Source organism: Metopolophium dirhodum, chromosome 2, assembly GCF_019925205.1.
Source record: "Metopolophium dirhodum isolate CAU chromosome 2, ASM1992520v1, whole genome shotgun sequence".
NCBI classification, from domain to species: domain Eukaryota; kingdom Metazoa; phylum Arthropoda; class Insecta; order Hemiptera; family Aphididae; genus Metopolophium; species Metopolophium dirhodum.
Genome location: NC_083561.1, coordinates 29,861,723 through 29,881,107, shown reverse-complemented (window position 1 = coordinate 29,881,107; position 19,385 = coordinate 29,861,723). Strand labels below are relative to the sequence as shown.

General features: G+C 28.4%; 1 protein-coding gene across 4 annotated transcripts in view; it reads left to right on the top strand.

Annotated features, from left to right (window-relative positions):
- Window positions 1–11,988: 11,988 nt before the first annotated feature.
- Window positions 11,989–19,385, top strand: part of LOC132939416 (LIM/homeobox protein Awh) — a 64,179-nt gene continuing 56,782 nt past the window's right edge. For 3 of the 4 annotated variants that reach the window (XM_061006572.1, XM_061006569.1, XM_061006570.1), the window contains exon 1: window positions 11,989–12,625. In XM_061006572.1, coding sequence (XP_060862555.1) covers window positions 12,563–12,625 — 63 coding nt within the window. In that variant the 5' untranslated portion in view covers window positions 11,989–12,562. The remainder of the gene's footprint in view (window positions 12,626–19,385) is intronic. The other variant, XM_061006571.1, reaches the window with a different exon arrangement.

Sequence of the window (19,385 nt, the reverse complement as noted above, 5' to 3'; positions counted from 1 at the left end):
TGTACTTGAGTTCCAACAGTTTTAAGTGTATATACTCAAACTGTGTATATATACCGTAACTAGTGTTTGTGTGAAGTTTATATAATATATTATACACGCATGATTGGATAGGCATACAGTTCTAAATTATTAACACTTTGACGAAATATTAAAACACTATAATATAATATCATTAATCATTAAGCAAAAATTAATAAGCTGATAGCTTTTGTACATAGGTAACTATACTTATATAAGATATCGATTGTTAAATATATTATATGATATTTTGTAATTTAAAAAAAAACTTAAGATTGTCTTATTTAAATATACGTATTAGGACGTTTAGGTATATAACTGATCATTGATTTAACAATTTGACAAACTTTTCGTCTGAATGATAGACCCAACTTATTTAGAAATAAAAAATTGAACATAATGTATATGATATTATGGAAAATTTAATATAATTAAATCTACCATAGTCGGGTATAATTATAGGTATCTATAAATAATATAAGTATAACAATAATTATAAGCTTGAGAACTCCAAGGTACACTTTTAGAAAATAATTGACAATGTATGATCGTTAACGCGTATTATTTTATAATGTGTATATTATAATATGTAATATAATATATAATTTGTATTACGATCTATTTAAATACATTCAATGTGGTGTACGTGTACTATTATATGTATATATAATAAATAATTAATTTTATGGATTAACGCTTATTAATTTCGATTTTTAACGAATAAGAGTACAATAAAATATTTTTTAAAGTACCGCTTATATTCATTTTTAATCGTTTTAATAGTAAATTGCTTAAATATTGTTCGGCTAATTTTGAAAGCTGTACAGATTTATGTAACTCCCACTGGGTTTCCAATATTGTCTCTGTTTATATATACTTTCCAAGAAAATAAAAACGATCGTCCTGTACACGCACACTATATATACATATATAACAATATAATGTATCCTTTGTACGTCGCGGGGTTGTTTGTGAAATTTTAAGTCACCATTTTTCCCCTCTCTCGGATTCTTTTTTTCTTTCTCGCGTTGTTTTCTTCGGTGTGCGCGTACAGCACGTATACATACAGCGTACATATGTATATACACACACACACACACACACACACACACACACACACACACTGGCTCGCGCGCACGTAAAGTTTTGTACCCCATTTGAAAACCCCGCGAAAAGGGATGAGAAAGAGAACAACCCCAGAGTTTGTGTGCCGGCAATCCCGTATTCCGAGCAAATCGCACGGCAAATTGAATCAACCAGCTCTGGGAAATCCGTCGAGCTGTTCGGTCGACTGGAAAAGGCGTGAACTAAATGCTGACGAAGGCTTCTGATACAATACACGCCGCGTGCTCTGTGGGGGCATCCCGGCCCCGTATTTCCAAAACTCCTTAAAAACAAAATCGTAATGTCGTTACCGTTATACACGTCGTCCTGTAATGCGTGCGCATATTATAGTATGGGTATTGAGGTACAGACATACATGTTAATAATTACACTGCAAAGTGCAAATCCTCGTCGAAAATTATTCGGAAAGTGGAAACAATATATCAAAGTTGCTTCGGGGATAATCGCGTCAAGTATCATACTATAAAATAATTCGTAACGATCGGCGTGCCGGCCTTTATTATTGTAATTTATTTCGTGGATACATTTTTTGAAAATGTTGATGTGCCCAATTCAAAATAATCCGAATGAGTAGTTTCTCAGTCAGATAAATTGTAGACGTTGAAAATAGTTTTACATAAATATAAAATAGACGTACATTTACAATAGTTAAAACTGTATCTATAGTATTTATTATACTTGGGCCATTTTTACAAATTATTAATATTTATTTATTTCGAACATTACGGGCAGAGCCCAATATTGATTATTGATTGATAGATTAATATTAATGACTACAATTTTCAAATAACTATAGCTAATAAACACATTACCGTGGACTTTTTATCCTTAGAACACAAAGTTAAACAACTCAAAACTACTCGTACGAATTTTGATTATGAAACGCCAACAATTCCAAAAAAAATATCCATTGTATAATTTACAGTTGAAAAGGTGTATTTTCATTTGAAAAACAGAAGTTTGTACCTCCACAGGAATTGTATCTCCAAAATTTCAGGAATTTGTAAATATGGCCTTAAAGTAGGTATATTTAAAAATTCCAAAAATCAAATTTTGAATAACTGCATTATTGAAAAAAAAGGGGGATAGCGTGCTTGGTGAATCACTTATCACCCTGTATATTTTACATACCAAAACATTATTTTTATGTCGTATTTTAACTAAATATACTAAATACTAATATAAAGTATAAACATTAGAAACTCGAACTCAAACATTGTATTTAATGGTTCAGTGATTTCTTGCTTTGATAACATTTAATAGAAAAGAGAGAAATTGTTTTGTTATATATCATGTAGGGAACTTTTATTAAAAAAATATAAGACATTTTATTTTAGTATTTTACTAATCAACTTAATTCTGTACGATTTAATAATTCAAACAACTGCAGGATTAAAGATCCATCTAAATAAACGTTCAAAATTCACACGGAGTAGCAAACTACTTTTTTTTTCATAACGCACGTTTTTTAAAGTATATCTAGATCGTAACGATTGGTTGCTGTATCTATATATGTGTCAAAATTCACACGTAACTAAAAACCTCGGCTGAGATTAATCTTTTTGATCACTTCACGTTTTTTTCAAGCCAAGTGCATACAAAAAAATTGGAAAAAATACCTAACACATATATTATAATCAGGGATTGATAAAAATATTTATGTTTACGTTTTTAAACTAAATTAATTATAAATAAATTTTAAATTTGTAACAGTTCATAACATTGACCATATAGTAAACTTGAATCTTCTTTTTTTATTTTGTGTATAGGTACCTATACCTATAACTATATTATTCGCGTAGTTTGAATTAATATTATATATACACCTAAAATATAATATTATTATGCGAAAACGACAATGACGAAAATCCAATTTACATATTAAGTATATACTGTATAGAAAACCGGCAGATTTCGAATAGAAATAATATATACTGTTAAAATAAGTTTTGTAGGTATTGAAAATGTTTGCAGTATGAAAGTCGAAAACTAAAAAAATATCTCCTTGGAGATCTCCATGTTACAAAATTTTAGTTTTTTTCAGTTTTTTATTTTAACTAGCAGCTGTTCCACTCGACGTTGTCTAGGCCAAAGGTTTGTATTTTCAATAAATATATTCGTACAAAATATATGTGCCATATTTCTTCTAGTTATTATAATAATATAATATGTAACCAATTGCAACCATTTAGATAAACAAAAAAATTGTATTTTTTTGTTAGCTGAAAATAGCATATTGTGTGACGTACCCTTTAGTTATCTATAAACTATAGGAGTTGAAACTTGAAATATTAAGCTATAAACATCCTCTAAGTTTCAAGTACCTAATCTATATATTGATATAACTTTTATTGAAAACCGCCTGGTCGTTTTTTGAGGCTATTAACTTCGGATGAACCAACCTCCAGTTTTAGTTGTATACCTAATCCGATTTCGCTAGGGAAAAAATGAAAAAAAATACAAAATTCAGATTTTATAAGTGTATCTTGGTTTTGGTGTTGGTACCTATAGTATTATAGGTAACCTACTTATATTAGTTCATAGGAAAATTAGCACCAATTCGACCAAGATGGACAATTAATTTGTGGTATATGCAGGATATAGCACTTGGTATAAATCGAACGTGGTTCAATCTACTTTTTAAACTTTCCTCGATCGGTAGTTTTCGAGTACTTACCTATGTAATAGCTACATTCAACTCTCATATTTGTTTTAAGATATAATTTCTTTATTTGAAACTAAAAAAATGTGACGATTTGATGGATGCTTTTAACTGCCAGAGTAACTAATGGCAACCAATTATAAACAAAAATTTTCATCGTAAATATCAAAATTCCTGTTCGATAGCAACCCTTCGGATTGGACTTGCCGGATTCAACTGTGGATCTAAACCATTCACTCAAACACACACAAAAAAAGTCATCAAAATCGGTCCATCCGTTTAGGAGGGGTTAAGTGACATATATATACGGACAGAAGAAATATATATATAAAGGTACCCATGAGTTTCTAAATAGGTACAACATTTGTAGCTATACATAGAAATATATTTTAAAAATTGGTAAAAAAAATCAATAGCTGCAGTTTTCTTCTTTTTGCAGAATTTAAAATGGACACTAATTTCTTTGCAATGTCTTTCAAACAAAATATGTATAATGTACAGAACGTATAACGTGTTACATATAATACAATGTAGGTATAATATCCTGTAGTAATACAATTAAATGCATTATCCATGAAAATAAACCAATATTAGCTAACGTTGGTGTAAATACTCGGCCGAAGAACATATTTTAATACTTTTCAAAACCAATGTACCGTATATCCGTAAAATGTCACATATTATAATGTATAACATGTGTCGTGGGGTCCCTTTATGTATGTATTATATTAATGCGTTTAGTACATTTACCCATATTTACCTTATGGTACAATGCGGTATACATAAAGTATACACAAAATAAAATATAATATACCACTTTGAAATTATTCCCTTTAAGTTTCATTTAATATTATTATTTATAAATATATAATATCTACAATCCCTATTTACCATATTCGCTATATTAATAATATTATGTTTTCTTATAGTCAGTCATCTCGATCGGTTTTATATTGATATTGAAGGTAGTGATGGGGTGCGTATAGGTGGTACTCTCAAAACTGTCTTAACCACAATACTTAAGTACTAATAATCATTTATGTTATTTCAGATGTCAACATCCCTTTTTCTCAACGAATACTGCACCATATTCAATAATTCACACATTAAACGATGCGTTTTTCCTTCCGCTCCTGACATCGCTCAATTAATTTGCATTCAAATGCTCAATTTCGTTAAAAATAACGTTTAAATGAAACAAAATTTCACCATTAGCCAACGTCTCTAAAGGATACGCTACTCACAAACACCTTGGACAACCGTGTCTAATGGATACGCATCTAACAAATACATTTTTGCTAATAAAACAACCAAAAACGACTACAGGACGTAAAAAATAATACCTTCTTTGAAATTAAATCCCTTTTTCAAATGAAATTTCAAATATTCAATATTAAAACGTAATAAACAAACACCTAACGGAAAAAGAATTGAGAGATGCAGACTGTATTTTTAACATTGTAAACAAAGATGAAAGAAGTACTGTAAATTAAAATCTCCTTTTATTTCTGGGCTTTTAACTTCAAGTGTTGTATAAACCAAGTTATATGTACATGCAAAAAATACATTTTTTCGCAAACCTCACAAACATACCATATCATATTTTAGGATTTATCAAGCCTCTGTAATTGTACGCAGGACCGTGCACGGGTAAACTGGTAATATAAATATTACTACAAGGCTATATTGATTGCACCGAAAAAAGTTTTGGAGATTAGCTTGGTTAATGAATAATAGCTACTAAGGTATAATTATTATAAGTTATACTAGTTTTATAACTGTATATAGGCTACACTGCAAGTTTTCATATTTTAAGATTGTTTAGTTGATGATTTGAGCACGATTTTATTAACTGCATTGAAATACACGGTATTTTCGTTAATAAAAATGGGTTTTAGAGAGTTAAGACGTCTATAAAATATATAAAGAGGCCGCGGAATGATGGTGGATCGATATTTCTAGTTCCCATTTATATGGTGACCGATGACGAACGACGATGAAAGATTATAGTATTATGAACTACTATTGTCACCGCTTAACAATATCGTAATAGTACCATATTCTAACTATAAATTATATTATAATTTATTAATTTGGAATATGTTTCAATATTTAAATATTCAAATATTTTATATTTTTTTTTTATAGTTACATATTTTAATTATACAATGGGATGCCAAGGTAGATTTATTTTATTCTATGCGGGTATATCAGGAATTCTAAAAAATTGATAACAGCACGGAGGTTAACATATGGTTGTAAGTAATCTTAAAGATGCCTTCATAAAACCTATACTCTATAATAGTAATTCGCTTATGTAATAATAACAAAAACAAATTTAAAATAGTTTTTAATTTTTTCGTGAGAGTATATATAGCTTTCATCAAAGGCGGACATTTGAGCTGTGCTTTTCAAAAATGTTAATTACCACCCGAATAAAAATAATATTTTTTGATTTTATGTTTATATATTAATCGGCTCATTTTGTGTAAGAATATTTGAACCCTAATATATGAGCTCCCTCAAAAAATAAATCAATCAAATCTACGCCTATATGCTCTTAAATTATTGTGCTCAAGGCTAAAATAATATATTGTTTGATTACAAAATTTAACATGCTATTGTATGTTGTCATTAATAATGTGAAATCAAAAATGTATTCACACACACACACCAATAGGTGTACTGCAGTTGTATACAAATTGTGTGCACCTACACAGAAGTAAATGTTGTAAAATTATACTTCGCAGAATACTATATAGGTTTATCGTTTGAAGTTTATTATTAACTATTATATTATACCTAATCTATAACATGTATAATTTATTAATGTATATTACGTAACTATGTTTAACAAATTAACTATGAGACAACTGACAATGTTGCACATTATGAGCTATATATTGTAATTATACACGATGTTCTATTACCATTATTAGTTAGGTACCTATAATTACTATTTGAGCATAGAATGCTCAATACTAAAATAATATTTATTATGAGTATAATACTATAATGTGGCGTTTTAAATGAAATAAATATTTTAACAATTCAATCCGATTTCCAGACCATATATTAAACACCATTATCTAACCATCCTATGGGTATCAGATATAAAGCATAACAATACAATATAATATATGGATATATATAAATATACAATAATTATTGTGTTACTCATACCTTATAAATATTTACTTTGGATATAGTGCGAGTATATAAACGCGTTATTGATAAGGAGATATTTATATATATATAAAGTACAACAAACGTTTGTTTCTACCTACCTATGTCCTTTATGCATTCCTAAACCGTTCACCCGATTGCGATGAAATTTGGTTCAGAGATAGATCTTGGGGAAGAAGAATGAAGATGGGCTACTTTTTTGTCGCGTGAGGTCCAACCCGGGGAGGCTCTCAAACAAGAATTTTGAGATGTATACGATGGAAATTTTTTTTTATAAATGATTGCTATTGGTTTTAATAATAATAATAATAATAATAATTATTATTATTATTATTAATGTGATCAACCTTTGTATTTTAGTACAGAATGTATCGAGTTTGAAACACGGTTTCAGTGGACCAATTTTTTGCATTTTTTGATACTTTAGAGTTAAATTATACACTTACGTACGCACGTTAGATTGCCTACCTATTAATATACTGCTCGCATAATCACAAGCGAATCTCACGGACAACGCCGGTCGGGATGGCTACAAGTTAAAATATAATACATGATTTACGCTTAAAAAGACATTGCTTCCACAGCGTGTTACACCCAAAATTAGTTGAAAAATCGCAAAAACCTATAGCAATAGCAAAGCATTGCGCCGTGTCAACTATAGTTACATAATATACTACACAGTCGTCCAAATCTGAAAGACGACAAATCGTCATAATAAATATGTGACTGTAAACACAAACGCTGTTTTTATAAATGACAGCGAGATTCATATAATTTGAGAGACGATCACGCGCGCACGGTCACCCCTGAGGCACTGTCGACCCATTTAACGGCTATTCACTGTTCAATAACACGTCGAGAGCACCACAAACTACACTGCAGCTTCGCGGGACAAACGATATATAGGGGACTTTATATTCTATATATATATATATATATATACGTTTATGCATGTGTCAATGAACATTTACACTGTGCAATTTGTGTTTAACCACCGTGGGCATGCGTTTAACGCGTAAAAAAAAATATAATAACAACATGATTTAATTTCACGCTGGATAATAATTACTATATATTTATCATATAGATTATATATAGGTGTTGGTGTGAAACACTCGTATACCAATGCCCATATACTAGTAGGTATAATAATAAAGGTATATTAGGTATATTCAGGTACCTATATAGGACCTAGCTGGTGTATATACCTACAATTTTGAGCCTGCGTATAGAGTAAACATAATAATATATGAAACGGTAAAATAATTAACATATTATATTATAGGTAGGTAGTAGGTATATAATATAATATGTTACCTATCATTTTATCTCTGTGAATATTCCTGTTATATAATAATATAATAGTAGTATGCATAAATGCCTGATTTAATGATTTTGGCAGAGCTGTGCTGCACTTCTGTACCTAAGTACTTTGTTTTTAATATACGACTGTTTGAACCAATGTTATACAAGATAAAACAAAAATATATTATGTAGAAATATATTTTTAAAAACCTATTTATCATACATTTGTAATTATTAATTTTCCTCGTTCTTATTCGTTTTGTTCAATATGTCAATAATTCATATCAATGATATATTATGTATTTATTATACGTATATCATTCTATATAGGTACAGTCTTTTGTCGCAGTTTCAATGAAACGATGATATGTACCTATAATCACTATAATATATAATAGGTGGTCAATTAAATAATCTATTATGTATAATATTATATTATTATACCTAACCTATACAGCTGGTAAACTTACGTGGCTACGTATAATGTTATTTAGTTTTTTTCGTTATCCTCGTGTAAATTTGAATACTGACAGATTATTTATTGTTTATAATGTATTATATAAGTACTTGGTATAAAGGGTGTGCCGTGCCGTATTTCAATTTATTTATTCATGTCAAAATGACACATAAATCAACAATCGGGTCGTCAAAATGTTTAAAAACGCGATTCGTGTAACTGTTTTATATTGTTCAGTTCATGCGACGTATAGGATATATATATATATACAATATTATTTATTACGATTGACATACTAAAAATATACATTTGAATAACAAATATTCGTTTCGCGCATTTACTATTTACACTATAGGGGAATGTATTATCAAATATTGTTTGTATATATACACTTATAGAGATAGGTAGAGATCGCTATATATATATTAAAATAAAAGCTAAACGATGTGCCGACGTGAAATTATAAAATATATGGTCGAGAGTGGTGCAGAAGCAGAGTGCAGTGCGCAGCTTTATTATAATTGAAAACACTGTTTTACATAATATTATTATAATATTATATATTGGAATATATAAGTGTACACGATAAATCACGCGGTCGTTGTGGCGTTACTGTGGTTGTCGTTGTTATGCTATACTGTGGCGAATTTACACGAAACGGTATGATGTTTTTAAAACCGAGAGCGTGAATCCTTTTCATCTCGTTTTGTATATACGCAGGTATATAATAAATAATATTATATATTTAAATACCTACCTATATATATTATAGCCTAATTCATATATATATATATATAAAAACTTCGATAATCCTTTAGCACTAAAATCACTTTACTGCGCTTTAGTTAGATCTATTTTTGATTATAATTCAATAATTTGGTCTCCATACACACTAGGTCCAATTTATTCTATTGAGGCGATTCAAAATCGTTTCTTGAGACACATATCCATCAAGTGTAATATTAAACGTTTACCTCACACTTCATATGAACCATTGTTACTATATCTAAAGATTGATACTCTTCAAAACAGAAGGATTAAAAACGATATTAGCTTTATATTTAAACTATTAAATGGATATATTTACTGTCCTGATCTTTTGTCAAATATATATTTTCTAGTTCCTGGTCATTCAACCAGACAGACAGACACCTTTTATATTCCATTTCAGTGCACTTTATATGGCAAGAATGCCCCTTTAATTAGATGTATGCAACATGTAAATAATTTTAATGTCGATCTTTTTATTTGTTATTCTGTGAGTTCATTTAATTTATATCTTAGAAATTTATTCACTTAAAATATTTTTATACCTCCACACCAACCATTATATATATATTTTATACTAATTTATATTCCACAACTACCATTATGTACATACTATTTTATATTCCACATACTATTGTAATTGGGCTCGCCCGTTTAATTGATAAATAAATAAATAAATATATATAGTTATTAATATGGCAGTATTTCCGCAGTGGCGTATATATAGTTAAATCGGGCTCTTCAAGGTATATGTCCAAGTTGGTGGGCTATAGTGTACTACAGTACTTTTATTACGATATAAATATAAAGACCATACAAAAAAATAATTTTTTATTTTAATCAAACGAATTCGAACTGATTGACCGACTGCAGATAGATAGACGTAGAGCTCAAACTATATATTATGATAGCTAGATAGAGACTTTGTGTCTCTATAATATTTTCAGGTCTATCTAGACACATCTAAAAAGTGCTATATTTTATATTTGTTAATTTTTCACGGGGGTGAAGTCTGGTTATACAGCTAGTATAATATAATATTATATATACATGCGTACCTATATTTTGTAGTACCTATTATAGGCTAAACTATAATAACCCATCCAACCCTCAATCGACATTTTCTGTGTTCCCCGTCGGAGGCGTTTATAATAATATTATCGTACCTATATCTATGTCTATGCACCTACTATACCTGTATCATATAATATTATGCAATCTCCCATATGATGTATTGTATAGTAATTTATGTAAACCAATAAGCTCGAAAACCGTAACGGTCGCAATAATACGCTCTTCTTCATATATACGATACTGTTACTTACCTATATAATATTTATATATAATATATTGTACATGTATTTGTTTGTTCTCTGCCTTCGTAAAGCACACATAGGTACGTAATACAATAATATTATTTATATACGCGTGACGAGGGGCGAGGGCGGTGCGTGTGTACAAAATACATTACACGTCGCGCATCTTGTCTCGCGTACTGCACAGCTCATATTATTATACCTATTTATATTTTATATATAATATATAATACACGTTCGTCCCTGCTGTATAATATGTGCGATGGGGCTTTTTATTTTTTTGCTGTCGTTTTGTTTTTTATTTCCCTCAGATCAGGTCCAAGAAAATACAATACGTAAAACACACACGCGCTGCACGCTGCACATACTCGGTATGTAGGTAGTATGCGTATATATATATAATATATGTATTTACCAGCTATATTATATATTATGTATAGTGTACAAATATACCTATATGTAATACTCGAGTATCTACTTCTTATATATATATATATATATATGATATGTGACGGGACGTAGGTACCTATATATATACCAGCACCTTATACGTCCTTACCTATAGGTACGAGTGGCGTTCACGGTCGGATGTACAGGAGACAAAAAGAAAACAGCGAAGCGACCGAAAAAAAAATGAGGGGCGGTTGTTGGCCCAGTTGTAAAATAGTACCTATATACATATGTCATATTATAATATATAATAAAAGCAATCATAATAATATTATTTTTGTCTGCGTCCGGTCGGAAGAACACGAGGAAACGAAAAAGAAAAAATTCGTACGGTACCTACTATACACCTCATCTATATATAATATTATATACGTGTGTAGTAATAATAATAATAGTTGCTATATATAGGTAACCTTATAATACATCTATTCTATATATATATATACATATTACGTATATATATATATATTACATATAAATATATATATACATATTTCGTATATATATATATAATATACAATAATAATATATATCGGATCCGGATCCTTTGCCCAGGGCGTGGTAGACTGTGCGGACCGAGACCACGCCCCTACGACCAATCGGCGGCGCACATCGTCCGCTCACGCCCGCCCACCGGACAGTCCGCGCGCAGAATCCATGGCCCGCGTCCGCCACACGGCCGGCCGGTCATCTCTGTCGCCCGTCAGTTTGGATCGCTCCGCGGCGAACGGCCCACACACACACCGGTGGCGGCAGTGCGCGCTCCTTCGTGTAGGTACGTTAAAACGTATATTATATTATAATATTATTCCGTATACGAACACCGTAAAATTTGTAATAAATTGTATCGTTATTGCTATGCGATTTACGAATTTTTTTTTTTAATATCGCAAAATTGTAACAGTGCGTTCGTCGTAGTGCAGTGGCAGGCAGCGGCGGCGGCGGGACAAGTATATATACTTATCCGCATAATATTATACGACACAGACGACGGCGGAATTTTTTTCACACAATTATTATTATAATACACGTTACGGGTCGCGTGCGTGTTTTTTCCCCGTTCATTCCACCCGAAATCTTATTTTCCGTCGTGATTATACGGAAATGTATCGAAAACTGTTTTGAACGCAGGGTCGGAGAGACGCGACGCACTCTCAGCTGCAGCGGTCATCCGACGGTGCAGATTTTATTATAATAATATATAGCGTATTATTATTATTATTATATTATACCATCCGCTTGCGCCGAATACACATATACAGCCCAACCGCAGATATGATCCAGGAAAACCGTTTCGAGTTGTGCGGTTTTCCGACCACGTACATCAAGAACATGAAGGTACATTTTTTTTGAATTATTTCCACTCTTTCACATGCGTGATTTGCTCTCTGCGAGTGAGGATATAATATATAATATAATATCGTGCTATTAAATTATGTGTGGATAATGGATGTAATATTACCCACATGGCTATACATAATAAATTGTATGTATGTATATATAGGAAAAACGCGCGTTACCTAAATTAAATGTCTATACTATAATATTATCGTTATGTATGTACTACGAATATTATAAATAGTTTCGTTCTCTATCTCAATATATATAAGATTGGCGAGACCCGGGGCAAATATTTGAAAAGCTTATCGAACTATATTATAATTGTGTTATATGTATTATTACTTATTATGATATATGTTACCAGCAGCTATATATAGGTACATATTATACATACAATATAATATTATATTCTCGTTTCTTTTTCCGTAACCCTATTTAATAAAGCTGTGGTAACAAAAATAATCTCAAACATTTTCGCGCAGTATTATATAATGAAATTGCTCATCAATATAGCCGTACCTAGATAGGCATATCAAATATTGAAAATGATTGCTTGTATAATTTTATATATTTCTGACGTATACAAGGTCGACGAAGAACTTATTCAAATTCTGGTTTTTGGAATTAAATGTAAATTGTAAATAGGTATAGGTATATAAGGTACCATTATATATTTTAAAATACGATTTGGTTGTTTGTACCATTTAAGGAGAATATTCTGTACACTTGTATGTATCTATATAAACTCCATGTTTTTAAATGAGAACCAACTTTTTTACCGTACATTTTTCAGAAAATAATTGTTTAGAAATGTTTTCAAATCAAATAAAAATCCGAAACAGCGGTGGCAACAACTGGCAAAGTTATTAAAATGAAGACTTGTGTTATAACTTAAAAGGAATAAGGATAATAGACAATAGACATAGTTTTTAAAAATGTTTTTAGACAAAATAAAATATAGATGTGATATTGTACGTATAGGAAGGTAACACTTATTATATACATATTATACATAGACAATTTTACAAGTTATACAATTTTAATAAATTTACAATAACTATAATTTTCAAATTTATATAGGTAGGTACTTATTATTATATGGTCATGAAGATATTATCCTTAGTAGTTATATAGTACACAAAGTTAAAAAATTCAGAAACTTTTATTCGTTCGATTTTAAATAAATGTTGATAAATAAAACTAAAAAAAGTTATCTACTATAAGTTATCTACTTATATAACGCCTGACAGTTTATAGTAAACGAGGTTGAACCTTATATATAAAAACCTTATATCGAACCTTATATATAAATCAATAAATTCTACAAAAAAAATTTATATATTTAAAAATTGGTGGTGAGTCACTCTGTATATGCTACATCAAAATATCAAATACATGAAATCAATTACGCCATTGCCGGGTACAGCAAATCGGAAGTTTAGATACCACAATTCAGCAGAAACCGGCAAAATTTGTTTGCTGGTTTTATAAAATATTGGTATACCGTATAGTATAGCTGTGCTGATAGTTGTTTTTTCGAATTATATACATTGATCACAATTTTGTTTTTAAGTCAAAAACTGAAATTTAATAAACAAGGTTCCTTATTATAACCTATGGTTTTTTCTTATAATTAGGTAGTTATAAAATATTTAAAATAAATATCAGAATTTTTAATACAAGATTAAACGTCAAATTTTGACTAAATTCATCAAAACCGTGGTTTTACATGATTGAATACGTAAATTCAACCTTATAGGTAAATTTTACCTTATAGGTATTATATATATCAGTATTTTCTATTTACAATATTAAATATTGATAATATTTGTAGTTTAATTTTTAGCTAATTATATGTTGTTTGCCACCATTATATACCATACGGTATAGGTTGGTGTATTGACTTACCTATATATAAGTTAAAAGGTAATAACTATAATATATATTATATAAATTACGGAATTTATAATGACCTGCAATCCTCCAAAATTTGAGTATTGAATCTTTGTGCATTTTATGTAAAGTTATGAACATTACTCTAGGTATACCTACCTAAATACATAACTTTAATTTTTCCAAGTAATTTTTTTGGTATGCATTTCAGAATGTCAATTTTGCTTATTTTCTAACGGTGTTGCTGATTTTACAAATTCAGCAATTGTATGCATTCAGTGGAACATTATTGAATAGATGCAATTTCTTAATTTCTTTAAGTAGTTAAGTAGTTTTTAAGGAAATAGTTAATAACAGTGAAAAAGAACCACTACAAAATAACTATATGAGCCGATATGATATAATATAGGTACAGCATTAAATATTATCTGCTATAATGTTGTTTATAGTGTATTTACCATTTTTAATTAAATATTTAAATTTAATGTTTAAACGAATTTTCTTTAAAACATATTGATGAAATTAAAATCGAAATTTTTACGAGTATAGTTTCTAAGGTATTAATAACTTTATGTTGATACTATTATAGTATAATAAAATATATGCCTGCTAAAAATAATATAGTCTTACCTACATAAAAAAGGCTGTTTAAAATCACGAAGGTCGCATGATATATTATATCATATTATATTATATACAGGCTGATTCATTAAGCGTAAAAACACTCAATATCTCAAAAAGTATTTATGTTTTTGAAAATATTTTTTTACACAGTTTCAAGTTGTTAAAAACAACGTTTTTGTTAAAAAATTATATTTTTAAATATTTTTTATCCTTATATTTTTTTTAAATTTTTACTTTTTTGAATGACAACATAGAGTTTAAATTTCATTTTCCAAAACAGAATATTTTTCTAAGTATTTTGATACATAGATATTGAATTTAGAACGAGTAGTTTATGAGTGTTATGAGTAGGTATTTAAAGTTAAGACAAGCGGAGTAGTGGACAAAGATCTTGCGGGGTTACCCCATACCACTCCCCTCCGCCTATCTAAACTTTAAACTCATAAACTACTAGTTCTAAATTCGATTTTTATGTATCAAAATACTTAGAAAAATATTTCTGCTTTGGAAAATGAAATTTAAACTCTATGTTGTCATTTAAAAAAGTAAAAAACCTTAAATTTATAAGGTTTTTTTGACAACTTGAAACTAAGTAAAAAATATTTTCAAAAACATTAATACTTTTTGAGATAATGAGTGTTTTACGCTTAATGAATCACCCTGTATGATACATTTTCTTATACTCAAAAAATGGAAAAATAATCTGGTGCCGCTGCATAATAATGTAGGAGTAATGGAAAATAATGTAACCCAAAATGTCACTTGAGAATATACCTAATCAATTATGTTCAAATAATTAAATAAAACTATATTAATAATTCATTACATATTTAATAATTAAATGTTTATTTTTTTCATTTGTTAATAATTTTCTAATGTGCCTATAATACCAATATTATAGTTTCACATTGTTGAACCCACCATTGTACAAAATGATCGAGTTCTTTGAAAATATAACGATATTTTCTTACTTAGGATATATAATATCTATAGGGCATTGTGGATTGTGCACATTTCCCGGGAATTTCTCACGACCAATAAGTAATTTTATACTTATGAGTTGCGGCACGTAACATTTTTAGGTATTATTTATGAATGTCTTGATTGTTAACTTTAAAATGATTTAATCGTGAATTCACAATTTTTCCACTGTGCAATATACCTATTGCAGGAAGTTCATCAATCTATAATTCAATAACTGTACTTATATAACTTAATATTCGATATCTTGCAGGCATTGATACCGTATGTGCTAATATTTGCGTGAATATTCCTGAGTTCTATAACTGTCTAGGTATTAGAAATTTTTATTTTAAATTTCAGAAACATATGGCTAAAAAATAAAATAAAAATTTTGATCTGTAGGTTGTAGGTATTTATGTTGATTTACTTATTATAATATATAGTGAGTACCTAAGGGCCGGAAAAGTAGTCGTTCGTCATAGTCTTTGCTTAAGAATAAGTATTGCTTAAGCTAATTTTGATAATTTGAAAAATAAAAATTGTGTGATAATATAACTAAAATCAATGCTTAAGGTCCTCAGCCAATCTTAAAGAAACAAGTAATACTTTTTCTTTTCTTAAGCCAAAGTCCCGTTTATGAATCTCATTTGAGTCATAAATATAGCTTAAGCAATACTTTTTCTTAAGTATCAACTATGAATACGACCCTAAGTTTTAGAGACTAGAGATTAATTTGTCAAGGGTTGCCCAAATGGAAAAGTAGGTATATTACTATACTAGTATCTTCAGTAATCTTCAGTATTTAAAATATTGAAACAAAAAATTTAAAATATGTATTTAAAACGAGTAGACTATAGTTGCAAAAGGTAATCTGATTTTGTCAAAAAAAAAAAAAAACATGGTCGAATACAGATATTGAGATTTGTTTAGTAGTAGAGACGACAGTAAAACTACCAATGTCAAAATACCCATTTATAGATTTTGTGATAACGAACATACCGAATACCTTTTGCATCGACTGATCGATTCAATAATCATATACAAAAAAAGATAAGAGTTAAGTGAAAAATTATAAGAGTCATTAAAATAATTACATAATAATTTAAATTAAAACTACATTTTTCATAATGCGGGTTCATAAGATGCCATATTTACATATTATGTGAAAAATCGCCCTCTCGCCTCTATTCATTTTGAGTTATATTATAGATTATATACCCCCATCATTATTGCAGATCTACTATTTATAGTACTAGATAATGTTTTTTTTTATTGAAAATTGTGTATATATAATATATAATATATAGTACAGTAATTTAGATCTAAATGATATTTTTAGTTTGTTCGAATACCTATCACAAATCAAAGTTTATTCATTTGTAAAAAAATTATTAAATTGTCAGAAACACGCTCGACAACTTAAGGGTAAGGTACTACTATATTTTAATCTAAAAGTGGTTTTGACTAAAATCAAGTTATTAGGTATGATAATGTTAAGATTTTACATTTCAGTTGGAATTTTGCTTGTGAGTAGGACAAGTACCTAGGTAGATAATTATAATTTTATAACCTTCAAAATATCCTAGATACTAATTTTAATGCATGTTTGAAAAATTATCAATTATGATTTATGAACCTATATTTACATTTGATTTCGTTTAAGTTGTGCTTTCGCATTTTAATTACTTTAAATTTAATATATTATAAGGTATACAATTTACTAATCCTGAATCATAAATATCCTAAATTAACATACCTATATATAATTATACTAATAAATATTGAATCATAATTTATAATAATGTTTTAATAACATTTAGGCATATTATAGTAAAATAATAATTTTTATACAATATGTTCATGTAACCATGACGTATTCATATGATCAATTACTTTTAATTTGTTTTACTTATATTTAGGTGCATATAATATTAACATTGAGAGAGGGTCAAAAATCGTCTTTAAGTCATAATTATTATTTATTAGGTAGCTGATGATGATTTTTTTTAATATAACTTTACTAGTTATATACATAAAATACTATTATAAGTTTAAAATGTATATCTTAATTAAGAAAGTTAAATTCAAATATTATAACTACATATACCTATATAGGTACATTGGTGCATATTTATAAACAATTACCCTAGTGGCTTGTTGTATACTTGTATGAATATATATTAACATATTGTGATGTATTACTAACTAAAAAAAAATTTATTATAATATAAATTTCAGTTTTCACAGACGCTCATTTCATTGGAAAATTAAAATAATACTATTAATATTTTGCTTTACTTAAAAAAAAAAATAAAATCATAAAATAATATTGTACTTTATAAGTATTAGAATTATTAGGTATAATATGTATTTGTACGTACTATATTTACTTTTCTGTGGTTTAAACACTATAAGTTATTAATTTATTATGAAAATAACTACTATATAATAATATAATATGATATATAGGTATTAGACAGTATACTATAATATATAATGTTCATATCGGGTGGGCTATTAAAATATATAATATTAAAGAAATATGTCAGTTTGACATTTTTATTCTTAAATATTTAAATCGAACAAACCAAATCCAATGTTTGCATTATTATTATTGAACACATAATATATATAATATTATACCTGCTGAACGTGTTAAATTTATAACTTTTATTCGATCAATAGTATTATAGTATAAACTCAGAACTTGAACTGTTAGCATTTTAAGGAATGTAGTTTTGTATCAAAAGAAAAATACGTGTTATGTATGCGTTGTATTTGAATATCGATTTGTCAAACAAAACCTTCAGTTGTTCTGTTAAAAAAAATAACTATAACAATGCACAAAAGACAATAGTAGAGACAGAATTTACGACTACGCCTTGACACTTATTATTTAAAACGTAAACCTTTTTGTTTTAAAGAAATATTTAAATTAATTCTAAATAACAACTTTTCTCAACACCAAGAAACAAAAAGCTTTTGAAAGCTATTTCAATTATCATTACCATAGGTACAATCTAAGATATGTATTAATAAAAATGTATGTTGAACAATATTAAAATATTTTTAACTACAATTTACACTGAAAATAAACCCACAATAATAATGATAATATAAGATTGATTGCATATTATATTATTATCATATTACTATTTATGTTCAAACTCTCAATATTGGTACAACAGCTATAGTTCACAGTTGAGTAATATTATATTTAATCGCTAAATATTTTGAATGGTTAAAAAAATAATAGTAAAAATGTATTTATACTTTG